Below are 19007 nucleotides of genomic sequence, written 5' to 3'. Positions count from 1 at the left end.
AACATGAATAAAAAAAACTATTAATTATTTCAATAAACAATATCACATCATAAGAAGGGCATTCTTATATTATAAACCTCTAAAAAAATTCAGTTTAGTGTTTAGTATTGCAGTATCCGAGGATCAGAGGGCAACCACCGCGTTCATTTTTTGTTCTAAAAAAACTAAGCAGCCACCTTGTAGATGTGAAAAAAATGTACAAAGATTTCCTGAAATGTCTAGACGAAAAATAAATACAGAACAGCCTGTACAAGACATTCAAAGGCCAAGAGACATCCAGTCATTTATAACCGCGGTCAAGCTATCCGCGCTTTTGCGATTCATCCGTGCTTTAAATTTGATTGCGCCTATATGCTTGATTTTACGGTATTTTGCTGCTCACCGCATACTAAGGCTGTCTAAGCGCAGAGAAACTCTTTGCTATTATTTAAAGCGCTTTCTCTACATTCATAAATACTTTACTTGATTTAACTAATTTACTTGCAACATTAAACACAATTAGAAATGTATTTCAATTGCTTAATAAACACTGAACAAAATAGTTTTAATGTTTGTATTTAGTCTATTGTAGGGCTCGACTACCAGCAATAATGGAGTATTGCAATGCTGCAAATGTTCAGGGCAGGGATAACTCCATGACTATACATGTTTTTTATAAATCTAGTCCTTATATTTGTAATGATGTTTAAATGTTTGTTTAATTCTGAGACTGTGGTTTCCTATTTGTCTGAATTTTCCCATAATGCCCAAAAAATCCTACTACCACCCAAGAGTGGGTAGCCTTTGCTTATCCCCGGTGCAAATATAGACATATTCTGCTGTACCATTTTTCAAAAATCCACATTGAAGTCTTAAATGTTGTTAGGGCTTGGAGATAAACTTAAATGACATGATTTAAAGCACTCATGTCAAATAGGCTCAATTTCTCAGAAATATCCCATAATGCCAAAACAATTCCACTGCTGCATAAGAGTATACACCCTTACCTGTCATCACAGTAAGTATGAACAGGTTTCACAGTACCATTTCTTCATAAATCCATTTTATCTTCATACCACATTTAGGCGAATTGAAGCACTCATGTCAAATAGGCTGAATTAGGACATCAATTTCTCAGAAATCACCCATAATGCCAACACAATTCCACTGCTGCATGAGAGTATACTCCCTTATCTATCATCACAGTAAGTATGAACAGGTTTCACTGTACCATTTCTTCATAAATCAATTTTATCTTCATACCATATTTAGGCGAATTGAAGCACTCATGTAAAATAGGCTGAATTAGGACATCAATTTCTCAGAAATCACCCATAATGCCAATACAATTCCACTGCTGCATGAGAGTATACACCCTTATCTATCATCACAGTAAGTATAAACAGGTTTCACTGTACCATTTCTTCATAAATCCATTTTAGGTTCATAATGCATTTAGGCAAATTAAAGCACTCATGTAAAATAGGCTGAATTAGGACATCAATTTCTCAGAAATCTCCCATAATGCCAACACAATTCCACTGCTCCATAAGAGTATACACCCTTACCTGTCATCACAGTAAGTATGAACAGGTTTCACTGTACCATTTCTTCATAAATCCATTTTATCTTCATACCACATTTAGGCGAATTGAAGCACTCATGTCAAATAGGCTGAATTAGGACATCAATTTCTCAGAAATCTGCCATAATGCCAAAACAATTCCACTGCTGCATGAGAGTATACACCCTTAACTATCATCACAGTAAGTATGAACAGGTTTCACTGTACCATTTCTTCATAAATCCATTTTAGGTTCATACCACATTTAGGCGAATTTAAGCACTCATGTCAAATAAGCTGAATTAGGACATCAATTTCTCAGAAATCACCCATAATGCCAACACAATTCCACTGCTGCATGAGAGTATACACCCTTATCTATCATCACAGTAAGTATGAACAGGTTTCACTGTACCATTTCTTCATAAATCCATTTTATCTTCATACCACATTTAGGCGAATTGAAGCACTCATGTCAAATAGGCTGAATTAGGACATCAATTTCTCAGAAATCTCCCATAATGCCAACACAATTCCACTGCTCCATAAGAGTATACACCCTTACCTGTCATCACAGTAAGTATGAACAGGTTTCACTGTACCATTTCTTCATAAATCCATTTTATCTTCATACCACATTTAGGCGAATTGTAGCACTCATGTCAAATAGGCTGAATTAGGACATAAATTTCTCAGAAATCACCCATAATGCCAACACAATTCCACTGCTGCATGAGAGTATACACCCTTATCTATCATCACAGTAAGTATGAACAGGTTTCACTGTACCATTTCTTCATAAATCAATTTTATCTTCATACCATATTTAGGCGAATTGAAGCACTCATGTCAAATAGGCTGAATTAGGACATAAATTTCTCAGAAATCACCCATAATGCCAACACAATTCCACTGCTGCATGAGAGTATACACCCTTATCTATCATCACAGTAAGTATGAACAGGTTTCACTGTACCATTTCTTCATAAATCCATTTTAGGTTCATAATGCATTTAGGCAAATTTAAGCACTCATGTAAAGTAGGCTGAATTAGGACATCAATTTCTCAGAAATCACCCATAATGCCAACACAATTCCACTGCTGCATGAGAGAATACACCCTTAACTAACATCACAGTAAGTATGAACAGGTTTCACTGTACCATTTCCTCATAAATCTATTTTATCTTCATACCACATTTAGGCGAATTAAAGCACTCATGTTACATAGGCTGAATTAGGACATCAATTTCTCAGAAATCTCCCATAATGCCAACACAATTCCACTGCTCCATAAGAGTATACACCCTTACCTGTCATCACAGTAAGTATGAACAGGTTTCACTGTACCATTTCTTCATAAATCCATTTTATCTTCATACCACATTTAGGCGAATTGAAGCACTCATGTCAAATAGGCTGAATTAGGACATCAATTTCTCAGAAATCTGCCATAATGCCAAAACAATTCCACTGCTGCATGAGAGTATACACCCTTAACTATCATCACAGTAAGTATGAACAGGTTTCACTGTACCATTTCTTCATAAATCCATTTTAGGTTCATAATGCATTTAGGCAAATTAAAGCACTCGTGTAAAATAGGCTGAATTAGGACATCAATTTCTCAGAAATCTGCCATAATGCCAAAACAATTCCACTGCTGGGTGAGAGTATGAACCCTTAACTATCATCACAGTGAGGATGAACAGGTTTCACTGTATCATTTCCTCATAAATCCATTTTAGGTTTACAAAGCATTTAGGCGAATTAAAACACTCATGTCACATAGGCTGAATTAGGACATCAATTTCTCAGAAATCTGCCATAATGCCAAAACAATTCCACTGCTGTATGAGAGTATGAACCCTTACCTGTCATCACAGTAAGTATGAATAGGTTTCACTGTACCATTTCTTGATACATCCATTTTATCTTCATACCACATTTAGGCGAATTAAAGCACTCATGTCAAATAGGCTGAATTGGGGCATGAATTTCTCAGACATTTCTCAGACATCCCAACACAATTCCACTGCTGCATGATAGTATGAATCTTTAACTATCATCACAGTAAGTTTGGACAGATTTCACTGTACCATTACCTCATAAATCCATTTTAGGTTCATTCTGCATTTAGGCGAATTAAAGCACTCATGTCAGATAGGCTGAATTAGGAAATCAATTTCTCAAAAATCTCCCATAATGCCAAAAACAATTCCACTGGGGTGGAATGGTCAGGGGTAATTTCTTGACTTCTTGTAATTTTAACTTTTTCTTCTTCTTCTTCTTCGTCTTTCGGCCATTCCTGTTTAGGGGTCGCCACAGCGGGTCAAACTCCTCCATCTGGCCCTGTCTTGAGTGTCCTCCACTGACACACCAGCCACTCTCATATCCTCTACCACTGCATCCATAAACCTCCTCTTAGTTCTACCTCTCCTCCTCTTGCCTGGAAGTTCCATCCTCAAGACCCTCCTACCAATATACCTCTCCTCCCTCCTCTGTACATGTTCAAACCATCTCAATCTCGCTTCTCTAACTTTATCTTCAAAGCATGCTACATGTGCTGATCCTCTAATTTCTGATCCTATCCTTCCTCGTCACTCCAAATGAGAATCTCAACATCTTCATCTCAGACACCTCCATCTCCCTCACCTGTCTCTTTGTCAGTGCCACTGTCTCCAGTCCATACAACATAGGAGGTCTCACTACTGTCCTATAGATCTTTCCTTTCATTCTAGCCGACACCCTTCTATCACAGATCACCCCAGACACTCTACACTACCCTGCCTGCACTCTCCTCTTTACCTCTCTTTCACTTCCTCCATTACTCTGTACCCTTGACCCTAAATAGGTAAACACGTCAACCTTCACCAAATCAACTCCTTGTAACTGGACCTGTCCACCGTCTGCCCTCTCATTCACACACATGTACTCTGTTTTACTCCTGCTCACTTTCATTCCCCTGCTCTCCAAAGCATATCTCCATCTTTCCAAGCTCACCTCCACCTGCTCCCTACTCTCACTACAGATCACAATGTCATCAGCAAACGTCATAGTCCAAGGGGACTCCTGCCTAACCTCGTCCGTCAGTCTGTCCATGACAATTGCGAACAGAAAGGGACTCAGGGCTGATCTCTGATGTAGTCCTACCCCACTTTAAACCCGTCTGTCATTCCTACTGCACATCTCACTGCTGTCACACTGTTCTCATACATATCCTGCACCACCCTCACATACTTTTCTTCTACTCCTGACTTCCTCATACAATACCACAGTTCCTGTCTCGGTACTCTATCAACAAACACACAATGTAACTCCTTCTGTCCTTCCCTATACTTCTCCATTAACACTCTCAAAACAAACATAGCATCTGTGGTGCACTTAGCTGGCATGAAACCATACTGCTGCTCACAGATCTCTACCTCTCCTCTAAGCCTAGCTTCCAATACTCTTTCCCACTGTTGACTGATCAACTTTATTCCCCTGCAATTACTAGAGCTCTGAACGTCGCCCTTATTCTTGAAAATCGGCACCATTATGCTTCGTCTCCACTCCTCAGGCATCTTCTGAACTTCCAAGATTCTGTTAAATAACCCAGTCAAAAACTCCACTGCTGTCTCTCCCAAACATTTCCATACCTCCACTGGAATATCATCCGGTCCAACTGCCTTACCACACTTCATTCTCCGAATTGTAGCCCTTACTTCCTCCTTGCTCATCTGGGGCACTTCCTAATTCACAACCTCTACCTCTTCTAACCTTCTTTCCCTTTCATTCTCTTGATTCATCAGTTCCTCAAAATATTCCTTCCACCTTCCCAAGACACTCTCCTCACCACACAACACATTTCCACCTTTATCCTTTATCATCATAACCTGCTGCACATCCTGCCCATCACGGTTTCTCTGTCTGGCCAATCTGTACAGACCCTTTGCCCCTTCCTTAGTGTCCAACTTCTCATACAGCTTGCTATATGCCTTCTCTTTAGCTTCTGCCACTGCTCTCTTTGCCTTACGACACATCTCCTTGTACCTCTGTCTACTTTCCTCATCTCGCTGAAAATCCCAATTCTTTTTAGCCAACCGCTTTCCTCTCAAACTTTCCTGAACTTCCTCATTCCACCACCACAACTCCTTGTCTATCTTCCTCTGACTTGAGGTCACACCAAGTACCTTCCTAGCCACATCCCTCACTGCATTTGAAGTCTCATCCCAGGTATCCAGAACACCACCACCATTACCCAGTACCTGCCTCACCCCCTCCCTGAATTTTACACCACAGTCCTCATCCTTTAACTTCCACCACCTGATTTTAGGTTCCACTCTCACTCTCTTCCTCTTCTTCACCTCCAAAACCATCCTACATATCACCATCCTATGCTGTTTAGCTACACTCTCCCCTGGTAACACCTTGCAATCACTAACTTCTTTCAGGTTTTGTCTCCTACAGAGGATATAGTCGACCTGTGTGCATCTTCCCCCACTCCTATACGTTACCCTGTGCTCTTCCTTTTTCTTAAAGTAAGTGTTAACTACAGCCATCTTTATCCTTTTAGCAAAATCTACCACCATCTGTCCTTCCATATTCCTTTCATTAACACCATATCTACCCAACACCTCCTCATCACCACTGTTCCCTCCACCATGTCCATTTAAATCTGCTCCAATACCCACTCTCTCTTCTTTAGGAACCTGCAAAACAACTTAATCTAACTCTCTCCAGGAGAATTTTTCTCCTCCACATCACAACCTACCTGAGGAGCATAACCACTGATGACATTCATCATCACCCAATCAATCGCTAACTTTACACAGATCACCCTGTCACTTACTCTCTTTACCTCCACTCTTACTAAACTCATCCTTCAGGATTACCCCTACTCCATTTCTCTTCCTGTCTACACCATGATAGAAGAGTTTGAAGCCAACACCAATGCTCCTGGCCTTGCTCCCCTTCCACTTGGTCTCCTGTACACACAGTATATCTATCTTCCTCCTCTCCATCGCATCAGCTAGCTCTCTCCCTTTGTCATAGAGCCCAAATTCAACGTACCAATTCTAACCTCCACCTTCCTGCTCTGCCTCCTCTCCTTCAGCTTCAGGACCCTCTTCCCCCCTCTCCTCCTCCTCCTTGTCCAAACAGTAGTCCAATTTCCGCTAATGCCCTTTTGGACAACAGCACCAGTGGTGGTCGTTGTTAAACCGGGCCTCGACCGATCCAGTATGGAATATCTATTTTTGATCCGCATCATTTGATTTGCTGCAGTTTTTACACCGGAAGCCCTTCCTGGCGCAACCCTCCCTATTTATCCGGGCTTGGGACCGGCACTAAAATACACTGGTGTGTGCACCCTAGTGGCTAGGTTATTAGCTATATAGTTAGTGGCTATTTGACATGAGTGCTTTAATTCACCTAAATGCATTATGAACCTAAAATGGATTTATGAAAATATGGTACAGTGAAATCTGTCCAAACTTAATGTGATGATAGGTAAGGGTACATACTCTCATCCAGCAGTGGAATTGTGTTGGCATTATGGGAGATTTCTGAAAAACTGATGTCCAAATTCAACATATTTTACATGAGCGCTTTAATTAGCCTAAATGCATTGTGAACCTAAAATGGATTTATGAGGAAATGGTACAGTGAAACCTGTTCAAACATACTGTGATGATGGCTAAGGGTTCATACTCTTATACAGCAGTGGAATTGTGTTGGCATTATGGGAGATTTCTGAGAAATTGATGTCCTAATTCAGCCTATTTGACATGAGTGCTTTAATTCGCCTAAATGCATTGTGAACCTAAAATGGATTTATGAAGAAATGGTACAGTGAAACCTGTTCATACTTACTGTGGTCATAGTAAAGGGTTCATACTCTCATGCAGCAGTGGAATTGTTTTGGCATTATGGGAAATTGATGTCCTAATTCAGCCTATGTGACATGAGTGTTTTAATTCGCCTAAATGCTTTGTGAACCTAAAATGGATTTATGAGGAAATGGTACAGTGAAACCTGTTCAAACATACTGTGATGATGGCTAAGGGTTAATACTCTTATACAGCAGTGGAATTGTTTTGGCATTATGGAAGATTTCTGAGAAATTGATGTCCTAATTCAGCCTATTTGACATGAGTGCTTTAATTCGCCTAAATGCATTGTGAACCTAAAATGGATTTATGAAGAAATGGTACAGTGAAACCTGTTCATACTTACTGTGGTCATAGTAAAGGGTTCATACTCTCATGCAGCAGTGGAATTGTTTTGGCATTATGGGAGATTTCTGAGAAATTGATGTCCTAATTCTACCTATTTGACATGAGTGCTTAAATTCGCCTAAATGTGGTATGAAGATAAAATGGATTTATGAAGAAATGGTACAGTGAAACCTGTCCATACTTACTGTGATGATAGATAAGGGTGTATACTCTCATGCAGCAGTGGAATTGTGTTGGCATTATGGGTGATTTCTGAGAAATTGATGTCCTATTTCAGACAATTTTACATGAGTGCTTCAATTCGCCTAAATATGGTATGAAGATAAAATGGATTTATGAAGAAATGGTACAGTGAAACCTGTCCATACTTACTGTGATGATAGATAAGGGTGTATACTCTCATGCAGCAGTGGAATTGTGTTGGCATTATGGGTGATTTCTGAGAAATTGATGTCCTATTTCAGACAATTTGACATGAGTGCTTCAATTCGCCTAAATATGGTATGAAGATAAAATTGATTTATGAAGAAATGGTACAGTGAAACCTGTTCAAAATTACTGTGATGATAGTTGAGGGTTCATACTCTCATGCAGCAGTGGAAATGTTTTGGCATTATGGGAAATGTCTGAGAAATTGATGTCCTAATTCAGCCTATGTGACATGAGTGTTTTAATTCGCCTAAATGCTTTGTGAACCTAAAATGGATTTATGAGGAAATGATACAGTGAAACCTGTTCATCCTTACTGTGATGATAGTTAAGGGTTCATACTCTCATGCAGCAGTGGAATTGTTTTGGCATTATGGGAAAAGTCTGAGAAATTGATCAGCCTATTTGACATGAGTGCTTCAATTCGCCTAAATATGGTATGAAGATAAAATGGATTTATGAAGAAATGGTACAGTGAAACCTGTTCATACTTACTGTGATGATAGATAAGGGTGTATACTCTCATGCAGCAGTGGAATTGTTTTGGCATTATGGCAGATTTCTGAGAAATTGATGTCCTAATTCAGCATATTTTACATGAGTGCTTTAATTCGCCTAAATGCATTATGAACCTAAAATGGATTTATGAAGAAATGGTACAGTGAAACCTGTTCATACTTACTGTGATGACAGTTAAGGGTGTATACTCTTATGCAGCAGTGGAATTGTTTTGGCATTATGGGATATTTCTGAGAAATTGAGCCTATTTGACATGAGTGCTTTAAATCATGTCATTTAGGTTTATATCCAAGCCCTAACAACATTTAAGACTTCAATGTGGATTTTTGAAAAATGGTACAGCAGAATATGTCTATATTTGCACCGGGGATAAGCAAAGGCTACCCACTCTTGGGTGGTAGTAGGATTTTTTTGGCATTATGGGAAAATTCAGACAAATAGGAAACCACAGTCTCAGAATTAAACACACATTTAAACATCATTACAAATATAAGGACTAGATTTATTAAAAACATGTATAGTCATGGAGTAACCCCCTGCCCTGAACATTTGCAGCATTGCAATACTCCATTATTGCTGGTAGTCGAGCCCTACAATAGACTAAATACAAACATTAAAACTATTTTGTTTAGTGTTTATTAAGCAATTGAAATACATTTCTAATTGTTTTTAATGTTGCAAGTAAATTAGTTAAATCAACTAAAGTATTTATGAATGTAGAGAAAGCTCTTTAAATAATAGCAAAGAGTTTCTCGGCGCTTAGACAGCCTAAAGCCTGGTTTATACTCGACGCGCCGCGAGCGGCGCGAGGGTCCGCGCGGCGAAAATGACGTAATCGCTGTGGCTCCGCCCGTGCGCGAGGGCCTCGCGCGCTGTCGCGGCGCGAGGTCGTGCACCTCTCGAATTTTGTAACTTCGCGCGCGCGCCGCGCTTCAGCGCGATGGACAAAGTCAAGTTTGCCGGGTTCATACACCTTTATAAGGTGGAATTAAAGCACTTGTACGTCACTTTAAAGGTCCATTTCAATATTTCCCAGCACGTTAAACTTAATTAAGTTAAATATTTATACATATACTCGATATTAATCGAAATAATTAGCTTTTTTATCACATTATTTAATGGTTGTTTATTTTCAAAACGCCCAATCTTAACGTCTTCACGTTCTCTCATGTTTCGTCCTGGAATTACAAGAGGCTCGTATTTGTTAACGTAATTTCAACATTTTAATGTACTTTAGCCTAAATTCCAGCACTTTTCAAACCTGAAACACAAAGCAACATCAAAATGCGTCAGGTAAATGTTCATTCCCCTTTTTTTAGGGGTGTTTCTTTATACTACCACATATCGTTTCGGACAACACTGCAAAGCCATATTTACGTTTGATGCCTGATGTGTATATATACGGTCTCTGGTCAGGTAAAAATGTTCTTTCCCCGGTTTTGCAGAGGTTTTTTATTCTCCACAGCCACCTATCGCCACCTATCGTTTCGGAGAACACTGCAGCGACGCTCGCGACGTTCGCGAAAGTATAAACGCCTACACCGCTCGCGCAGGGTCGCGCGAGGTGGGCGGAGTCGCGCGCTACGGTCGCTCGCGAAAGTATAAACCAGGCTTAATGCTGCAGGCCGGAGCCCCGGTGGGCGTGGGTAAAGGGCGTATCATGTGTCAATCATTTTCGAATGCAGCCAATCAGATACTAGACTTTCGTTGTCAATCAATTTTTATTAAGCCAATTATCAGCCAGAGTTAGCTGTCAATCATTTTTTAATGCAGCCAATCATCTTAACAGATCTGCCAAAAGAAGGCGGAAACTGCACGGAGAAGCTCTTTAAACAGAAGTATATGCCGCTCTTACACAAAAGTAGATGAATAAAAACATTAGAAGAGCCATGACTTTAGACATTTTTAAATAAAAGTTTAAAATACTTCTCACTTATTTTTCTGGAAGGGCACTTTAATGTTTTTTCCCTTTATTGCACGTATTGCATCATTTACATCATACATATATGTGGCGAGTGTAAATTGTTAGCGGAGGGGAGGTGTAAATGGACACAAATTAAGTATTATATCGCGATCGATCGCAAAGTATAAACGCCTCCGCCGAGCAGAGTGTTGAGGAGCGATTTCGATTGGAGGATCGTGCTCTATTTTTTATTATTAATTTTTAACTGATGCTGGTCCAGCGTGTCGCGTGCCACTGATTATGCCTCGGCGTGCCAACGGTGGCCCGCGTGCCATAGGTTTCCGACCCCTGCTGTAGAGCCTTTGAATATTATAACCATTGTCGAAATTAAGCTCAGATGTGACCAGTAATGTAGCGCAAGTAAAAGAAGAACACGATCACACAGTCTCATTGAAAATGTAGGAGTTAATGAATAAAGTGCACCAACGCAAAACCCGTGACATAATCCAAATAAAGTTTGAAGACCAGTATTGTTTTGATATAATCAGGCATTGCTTTTAATCCTGATAATTATGGAGAGCTAGCTATTGTATGCTCACCGTGTACATCTTTCGCCAAGAGAAATTCGTGGGCAGTTTAATTACATCTTTGCGGGAGTCATTGAGTTGGATTAACTCTGATTTGATCAACTCTGTCCGATAACTCCAACACTCCATCGTCATTTGATTATATCAAAACAATACTAGTCTTCAAACTTTATTTGGATTATGTCACGGGTTTTGCGTTGGTGCACTTTATTCATTAACTCCTACATTTTCAATGAGACTGTGTGATCGCGTTCTTCTTTTACTTTACTTGCTGAGCTTAATTTCGACAATGGTTATAATATTCAAAGGCTCTACAGCAGGGGTCGGCAACCTATGGCACGCGGACCACCGTTGGCACGCCGAGGCATAATCAGTGGCACGCGACACGCTGGACCAGCATCGGCAAAAAAATGAATAATAAAAAATAGAGCACGATCCTCCAATCGAAATCGCTCCTCAACGCTCTGCTCGGCGGAGGCGCTTATACTTGGCGATCGATCGCGATATAATACTTAATTTGTGTCCATTTACACCTCCCCTCCGCTACCAATTTACACTCGCCACATATATATGATGTACAAATGATGCAATACGTGCAATAAAGGAAAAAACATTAAAGTGCCGTTCCAGAAAAATAAGTGAGAAGTATTTTAAACTTTGATTTTAAAATGTCTAAAGTCATGGCTCTTCTAATGTTTTTATTCATCTACTTTTGTGTAAGAGCGGCATATACTTCTGTTTAAAGAGCTTCTCCGTGCAGTTTCCGCCTTCTTTTGGCAGATCTGTTAAGATGATTGGCTGCATTAAAAAATGATTGACAGCTAACTCTGGCTGATAATTGGCTTAATAAAAATTGATTGACAACGAAAGTCTAGTATCTGATTGGCTGCATTCGAAAATGATTGACACATGATACGCCCTTTACCCACGCCCACCGGGGCTCCGGGCTGCAGCATTACATATATGGCGCGAGGTCGTGCACCTCTAGAATTTTGTAACTTCGCGCGCGCGCCGCGCTTCAGCGCGATGGACAAAGTCATGTTTGCCGGGTTCATACGCCTATACAAGGTGGAATTAAAGCACTTGTACGTCACTTTAAAGGTCCATTTCAATATTTCCCAGCACGTTAAACTTAATTAATTGAAATATTTATACATATACTCGAAATGAATCGAAATAATTCGCATTTTTTATCACATTAGTTTATGGTTGTTTATTTTCAAAACGCCCAATCTTAACGTCTTCACGTTCTCTCATGTTTCGTCCTGGAATTACAAGAGGCTCGTATTTGTTAACGTAATTTCAACATTTTAATGTACTTTAGCCTAAATTCCACCACTTTTCAAACCTGAAACACAAAGCAACATCAAAATGCGTCAGGTAAATGTTCATTCCCATTTTTTTGAGGGGTGTTTCTTTATACTACCACATATCATTTCGGACAACATTGCAAAGCCATATTTATGTTTGATGCCTTGTGTATATATACGGTCTCTGGTCAGGTAAAAATGTTCTTTCACCGGTTTTGCAGGGGTTTTTTATTCTCCACTGCCACCTATCGCCACCTATCGTTTCGGAGAACACTGCAGCGACGCTCGCGACGTTCGCGAAAGTATAAACGCCTACACCGCTCGCGCAGGGTCGCGCGAGGTGGGCGGAGCCGCGCGCTACGGTCGCTCGCGAAAGTATAAACCAGGCTTTAGTATGCGGTGAGCAGCGAAATACCGTAAAATCAAGCATATAGGCGCAATAAAATTTAAAGCACGGATGAATCGCAAAAGCGCGGATAGCTTGACCGCGGTCATTTACCGCACAGTCATAAAGATACTACACGCCTCATAACAAATTAGCTACAACTGTTTGCAAAGTAAAGCACATTGAAACACTGACTAGAAGAGAAGCGGTGGAAAGGTTTCTTTACGCTGAATTCAATATGAATCGATATGAATTCAATATGAATCGATATGAATTCAATATGAATCGATATGAATTCAATATGAATCGGTATCAACATCGCATCCGCCTCTCGCTCCCTTGCCATACGCGTCTAACAAACTCCGACATATGTTTGATGACATGTGTTTGATGACGTGTTTGATGACATATGTTTGATGACTGATGTTTGATGACATGTTTGATGACATGTGTTTGATGACATATGTTTGATGACATATGTGTGATGATATATGTGTGTCGATGTTGTAGGTGCTCCGCGTAAAGGTGCGCTCTGAACACTCATGCCATTACGCACCTAAATACACACCTGATATATTGACAAACATCTATCAAAAATAAAAAGGTTTAGCTTCCTGGTTTCCAGTCTCATACTTGTACAACATTTCACCTCACACCGCACCACACACTCTGTTATTTACCTCCTGATTGTAGGTTTGTAGTGCTGTCAATGCAGCATCCTGCTCGCCCGTCTCCATCTTCTTTATAACGACATTTAAATCCATTTTCATGGCTGTTTTGCTTTTGGGTGCGCCGCTATGTTATCAGCGCGACCACAATCATGTATGGGTAGTAATATCTTGATAGCTTCTGACTCACAGACCCATCCTTAGCCAGACGGCAACCTCAAAACCTCGGGATGATGCGATTAGCGGAGGAACGACGCTCACAGCGAAGATCTTTGGGATTTGTAGTTCAAAGTGCTGCTCTGCTTTTGTAGATACTACGCCAACTAGATCTTTGGGATATGTAGTTCAGTGCAGCCCTGCGTTTGCAGAAAAAAGTCTGCTGATGCATTGCACATTTTTTTTATTAAGTATTCGATCACTATATAAATAGATTTTTTTCTTATTAAGTTTTCGTGATAACGCCGTTAACGGCCCACTAATATATATATATATTAGTATACTAATATATATTATATATTATATATATATAATGCAAACATTTTGCTCATTATTCCATTATTTAGTTCTTTATTAAAACAAGCACAAACATTTTCAAATGAGATAGCAGATATCAACTTTCTTTTTCCAAGGGAACATTTTTGTAAAAGTAACAGAATCTGTGTTACCGCCATCTACTGGTGGCCATTGTACAGTGCGTGTCGTTTGTCTCATTCCGACATGTTCTCCAAACAATTGTAGCCTATATTTCAACTGCAGTTTTCCTATCTATTATAGTTGTTTCAGACACGAGGAGATTTTAAATTAAATTGTTCCATTTTTATTCCAGTATATTTTGGTTTACAAAACTACAAGTTTCTAATCGTTTCTAACTTCAGGGTGCTGCCTGCCACGTGTCTGCAGGAACGAGAGGTCATACACTCACTGTACAATAGATAAAAGACTCTCATTATAATACCGCTGCTCCCTCCCTGACAGCAATTTGCATACAGGTGAATGTGCATTTGTATGTGTGTGTGTGTGTGTGTGTGTGTGTGTGTGTGTGTGTGTGTGTGTGTGTGTGTGTGTGTGTGTGTGTGTGTTTGCGTGTGTGCGTGCGCGCTTATGTAAAGATTTGGAAAGAAATGTTCTGGGGTTTGCAGCTGTCTCAGGATGAAGCGCCAGGCCGACGAGGCACCCAAGAGTGGCCACTAGAGGGCAGTGCAGTTAGAGCTCCTCTTACAGTTTACACTTGTACTTCTTCAGCACAGGCCAACATCGAGTAGATTCAGTAGATATTCTCCATTGAATTTAATTGTTTTTGTATTAATTGTATTAAATGTTAATAACATTATTAACATTAACACATACTGAAGTATTGAATATTAATAATGTAAAACACTCATTACTGTAGCATCGGCCCACAGTTTGTGCTTGGATTTCTGTGGTGGCCAAGGTTTCCTTTACGTAGTGCCACCCCAAACCCTGCGTGTGACAGAACACAGATTGTAGGGAGGATACGTTGTGGTTATGAGGGTAACCTTGAGTGTCCCCTGGAGGAGGACTCACTCAGGCCGAGGTGAAGTATGCGATGGTGTTTTGATTCGCTAACGTGACTGAGGTGCCACTGTTGCTCCCAACAAGCAGAACAAGCAGGTGGAGAAATCGCAGCCATCGACAGAAGGCAAACTGATAACCACCTGATCTGTGGCAGTGATAAGAGTTTGCAGCTATTATACGCCTATGCATAACCTCAGAGATGATCTACCCATACCTCAGATATGAGAGCAGTTCCCACGTCAGGAGACAGGAGAAAATGTGTGCCTGTGCGTGCATTCATGTGTGTGTGGGTGTGTTTGAGTGTGTCTGTGTTTGTAAATCAAAGTCAAATTTATTTATATAGTGCTTTTCACAAAGAAGCTTTACAAATGCATGTGTCCAGATCACTAATGAGCAAGCCAGAGGCGACAGTGGCAAGGAAAAACTCCCTGGGTAGGGATTAGGAAGAAACCTTGGGAGGACCAAGACTCTAAAGGGGAGCCGTCCTCCATTGGATGTAGTAATCGCTGGCTTGTTGACTCGCTACAGATAAGCTTTATTGCAAACTTCCGAGAAAATGTGAAACTGATTCTTGCTATAATCAATAGATCAAAATTCACAATTTCTTCTTTACATTATCAGATTTACTACAGTAGAATGCTCTTGTTTGGAATGGTCACGCTCAGAATGGTCACGTTTAGAATGGTCACACTTGGGATGCATTGTTTAAAATGTAGTTTAGAATGTAGTTTGTAACACCAGTTTGGGAATGTGGTGTTTAGAATGCAGAGTTTTCTTCTCAGGCACATGTTGCTTTGTGCTGTTGCTGAACCGAGAGCTGAGCTGAGCGGAGGGGCTTTGCAGAGACGGACAACGACCACTAGCACATGGGCGATTTTCACCAGCCTCCCCCACTCACACAAACACCCAGATGGCAGAAGCGGTCATAAAAGGGCTGGGGGAGCGTGCTGGCCTCTCGCCCCCTCCCTCATAAACCCCAGCTCCTGTAAAACTGAACACGCCACTGACATTGAGTAGTCATTTCCTGGAAAAGCTGCCCCAAACTGAGTAGCCTTGGTTGAGTGAATGCAGGCGTGTTTTGTTAAAGTCTGAAATACAGGTTTGGCCAAATGGTGTGTGAGCCTGCTACAGCTGTGTGGAAAGCCCGTCTGGGCGGTTCTCAGAGGTGGGGGACAGGGTGAATTTCTTTGTGCTTGATTATCATGAGCAACATTTACAGCCTTGATATTATTAGCTCGTGCAGTTGCCAGGGTTAACAGCAGCCTGTCAGGCGCTGTTGTGTGCCGTGTTGGGACGGCTGTTGTGTGCCGTGTTGGGACGGCCTGTCAGGCGATGTTGTGTGCCGTGTTGGGACGGCCTGTCAGGCGTTGTTGTGTGCCGTGTTGGGACGGCCTGTCAGGCGCTGTTGTGTGTCGTGTTGGGACGGCCTGTCAGGCGCTGTTGTGTGTCGTGTTGGGACGGCCTGTCAGGCGCTGTTGTGTGTCGTGTTGGGACGGCCTGTCAGGCGCTGTTGTGTGTCGTGTTGGGACGGCTTTGTGCTGCAGCTCTGCAGCTGCTCGTCGCACCACGTCTGATCAACCAGCCATGAAATTGGCCGTGAACAGCCAGATATCCTGGACCACGACTGCCTCATGCCCCTGTAGCTCTAAATCAGGCCTGTAGACCCTCTACACAGACCCTCTACTCCTCCTCTACACAGACCCTCTACTCCTCCTATAAACAGACCCTCTACTCCTACTCTAAATATACACTCTACTCTAGTATTACCTTCTGGATTACTGAGTGGAGTATTCGCGAGTATATGAGTGGAGGAGAGGGAGAGAGAGCAGGAGAGAGAGAGAGAAAAGGATAGATAGATAGATAGATATAGATAGATAGATAGATAGAGAGAGAGAGAGAGAGAAAGAGAGAGAGAGCTATTCAAAATAACTTAACCTGTAACAAATTTACAATCTACAATCATACAAAAAGCATATTTAGGGACGGGGGAAGAAAAGTCAACTTAGAAAATCAACATAAACCACACCCCCACATAAACCACACCCCCACATAAACCACACTAACCCATTTATCACAGCACACAAAACACTACTGACACTCCAAATATTTCCAAAAGCAGTAAAATCATTCATGGCAGAATAAAAATTTTAATCCAGGTCTATGAATGAATGTTTAATTTATATTGCGCCTTTCAAGATACCCAAGGTCACTTTACAACTTTAACACAGGTACCAATCACACACAAGCGAGAAGCAGCAGTCAATTGCACACAGCGTACTCTCTACCAGGATCCACAGCCCCCTGGGGGACTGAACTGGGTGCAGGAAGGGGAGAGAGGACAGACCCTAGTGACAGAGCACCATCCACCACTGGGCATACAAGCACACACACATTCATGCACAGACACTCAGACTCTTTAATAGCCTTTTAAACACGAGTAGTGTTGATATCAGTCTGGCCCTCAACCAGTCGCCTTTTACTGCTCCACACGGCCATCTTAGCTTCTCCCAAAAAATAATAAATAAAATTAAGGAGTTGACACTGTGCCTTCTTCTTCTGTGTGTATTTAGCCTCACCAATAAAGAGTGCCATTATGAAAACAACTGGTTGAAAATGGTTGTTAGGAGACTAAACAAGGCCGTCAGTCCGGGCCGTTCCATGAAGCAATGAAAGACTGTTTCCCTGCTGCCACAATATGGACACTCAAGACTTTGACTGCTATTATGCCATGTAGGATCCACCACTGCAAGTCACCATGGTGGTTTGTAGAGGTTCTCCAGGCTGGATTGAACCCTTCCCTCAAACCCAGTTTTTCACGCCTGGAAAAACTCAATTGACCCTGTCATTGAAGTTTCCTTTATTTACAGTTTTTCTCAATTGTTAAAACACAAAACTCTGTTGTCTGAACCAAATTCTCAGTGTCCTAAACCTATTTATTGAAAGTGTCATCCATTTGGCAGAACCATAAGCACATTTTACCTAGTTAGTCACAACAGGTTCACCCTTTTGGCAGAACCTTAAGCACTTTTCACCTATTAAGACACAGTTTGTAAACGTATTTTCACCCACTAAAACACATTTTGCACTGTGATGCACTTGGGTTGTGCATAATGGTAAGCACAGGTAGCAAAAGTGAAACTCAAATAAAGCACAAGTGTCACAACTTAAACACAGCCACTCTTAAATGGTCACGCATGTGGCTAATGATGTGAATAACCTCATATAAGCCAGTACAAGGAGGCCTGGTAGAAGGAGGAAGAGGAGGAAGAGGAGGAAGAAGGGGTGGGATGGCAAGAAGAACTATAATTTCAGATGAAATACGGGTAACCATCATGGACCACGTTCTTGTCCATGGATTGACTATGAGGGAAGCAGAACTTTGAGTTCAGCCCAACCTGAGTAGATTCACCGTGTCCACCATAGTCCCAACATTCAGAGAGGAGAACAGGTAATTGCTTTATTCATTTCATACATATGTTTACAGTATGACTCAATACAGATCTGTTGCATAAAAAGGTGTTTCATTACATGAATTTCCTAAGATATTTGTAGGCTTAGTGCTGTATGTAATATTTTGTAACGGCATATTTTGTAGAATCACAAGACTGCCACATCAGGAGGGGGAGGAGGTCTATGTTGAACCCAAACCAAGAGACCCTTTTTGTTGACATGGGCCGTCAGAACAATGTGATCACACTGAGTGAAATACAGCAGAGAATCATTGACGACAATGTCAACTTTGAAAGCATCAACAGAATAAGCCTTTCCACTATTGACCGTGTCCTAAAACACAACAGAATGTGGATGAAGCAACTGTACAGAGTACCCTTTGACCGCAACTCAGAAGGGAGAGGTCAAGGAGCAAAGATTACAGTATGTACAGGTAGGTGTTCAATACTGCAGTCT

At 41.1% G+C, this 19007-nt stretch overlaps 1 protein-coding gene across 1 annotated transcript in view; it reads right to left on the bottom strand.

The window, feature by feature from the left end:
- ric8a (RIC8 guanine nucleotide exchange factor A) overlaps window positions 1-13814 on the bottom strand; it is a 22053-nt gene extending 8239 nt beyond the window's left edge. The window contains exon 1 of the mRNA XM_077022311.1: window positions 13578-13814. Within this exon, the coding sequence (XP_076878426.1) occupies window positions 13578-13667 (90 nt within the window). The 5' untranslated portion in view covers window positions 13668-13814. The remainder of the gene's footprint in view (window positions 1-13577) is intronic.
- Between the last annotated feature and the right edge of the window lie 5193 nt (window positions 13815-19007).

Source organism: Brachyhypopomus gauderio, chromosome 11 (genome assembly GCF_052324685.1).
Source record: "Brachyhypopomus gauderio isolate BG-103 chromosome 11, BGAUD_0.2, whole genome shotgun sequence".
NCBI classification, from domain to species: domain Eukaryota; kingdom Metazoa; phylum Chordata; class Actinopteri; order Gymnotiformes; family Hypopomidae; genus Brachyhypopomus; species Brachyhypopomus gauderio.
The sequence above is the reverse complement of the archived record's forward strand: the minus strand, read 5'-3'. Positions and strand labels throughout refer to the sequence as shown.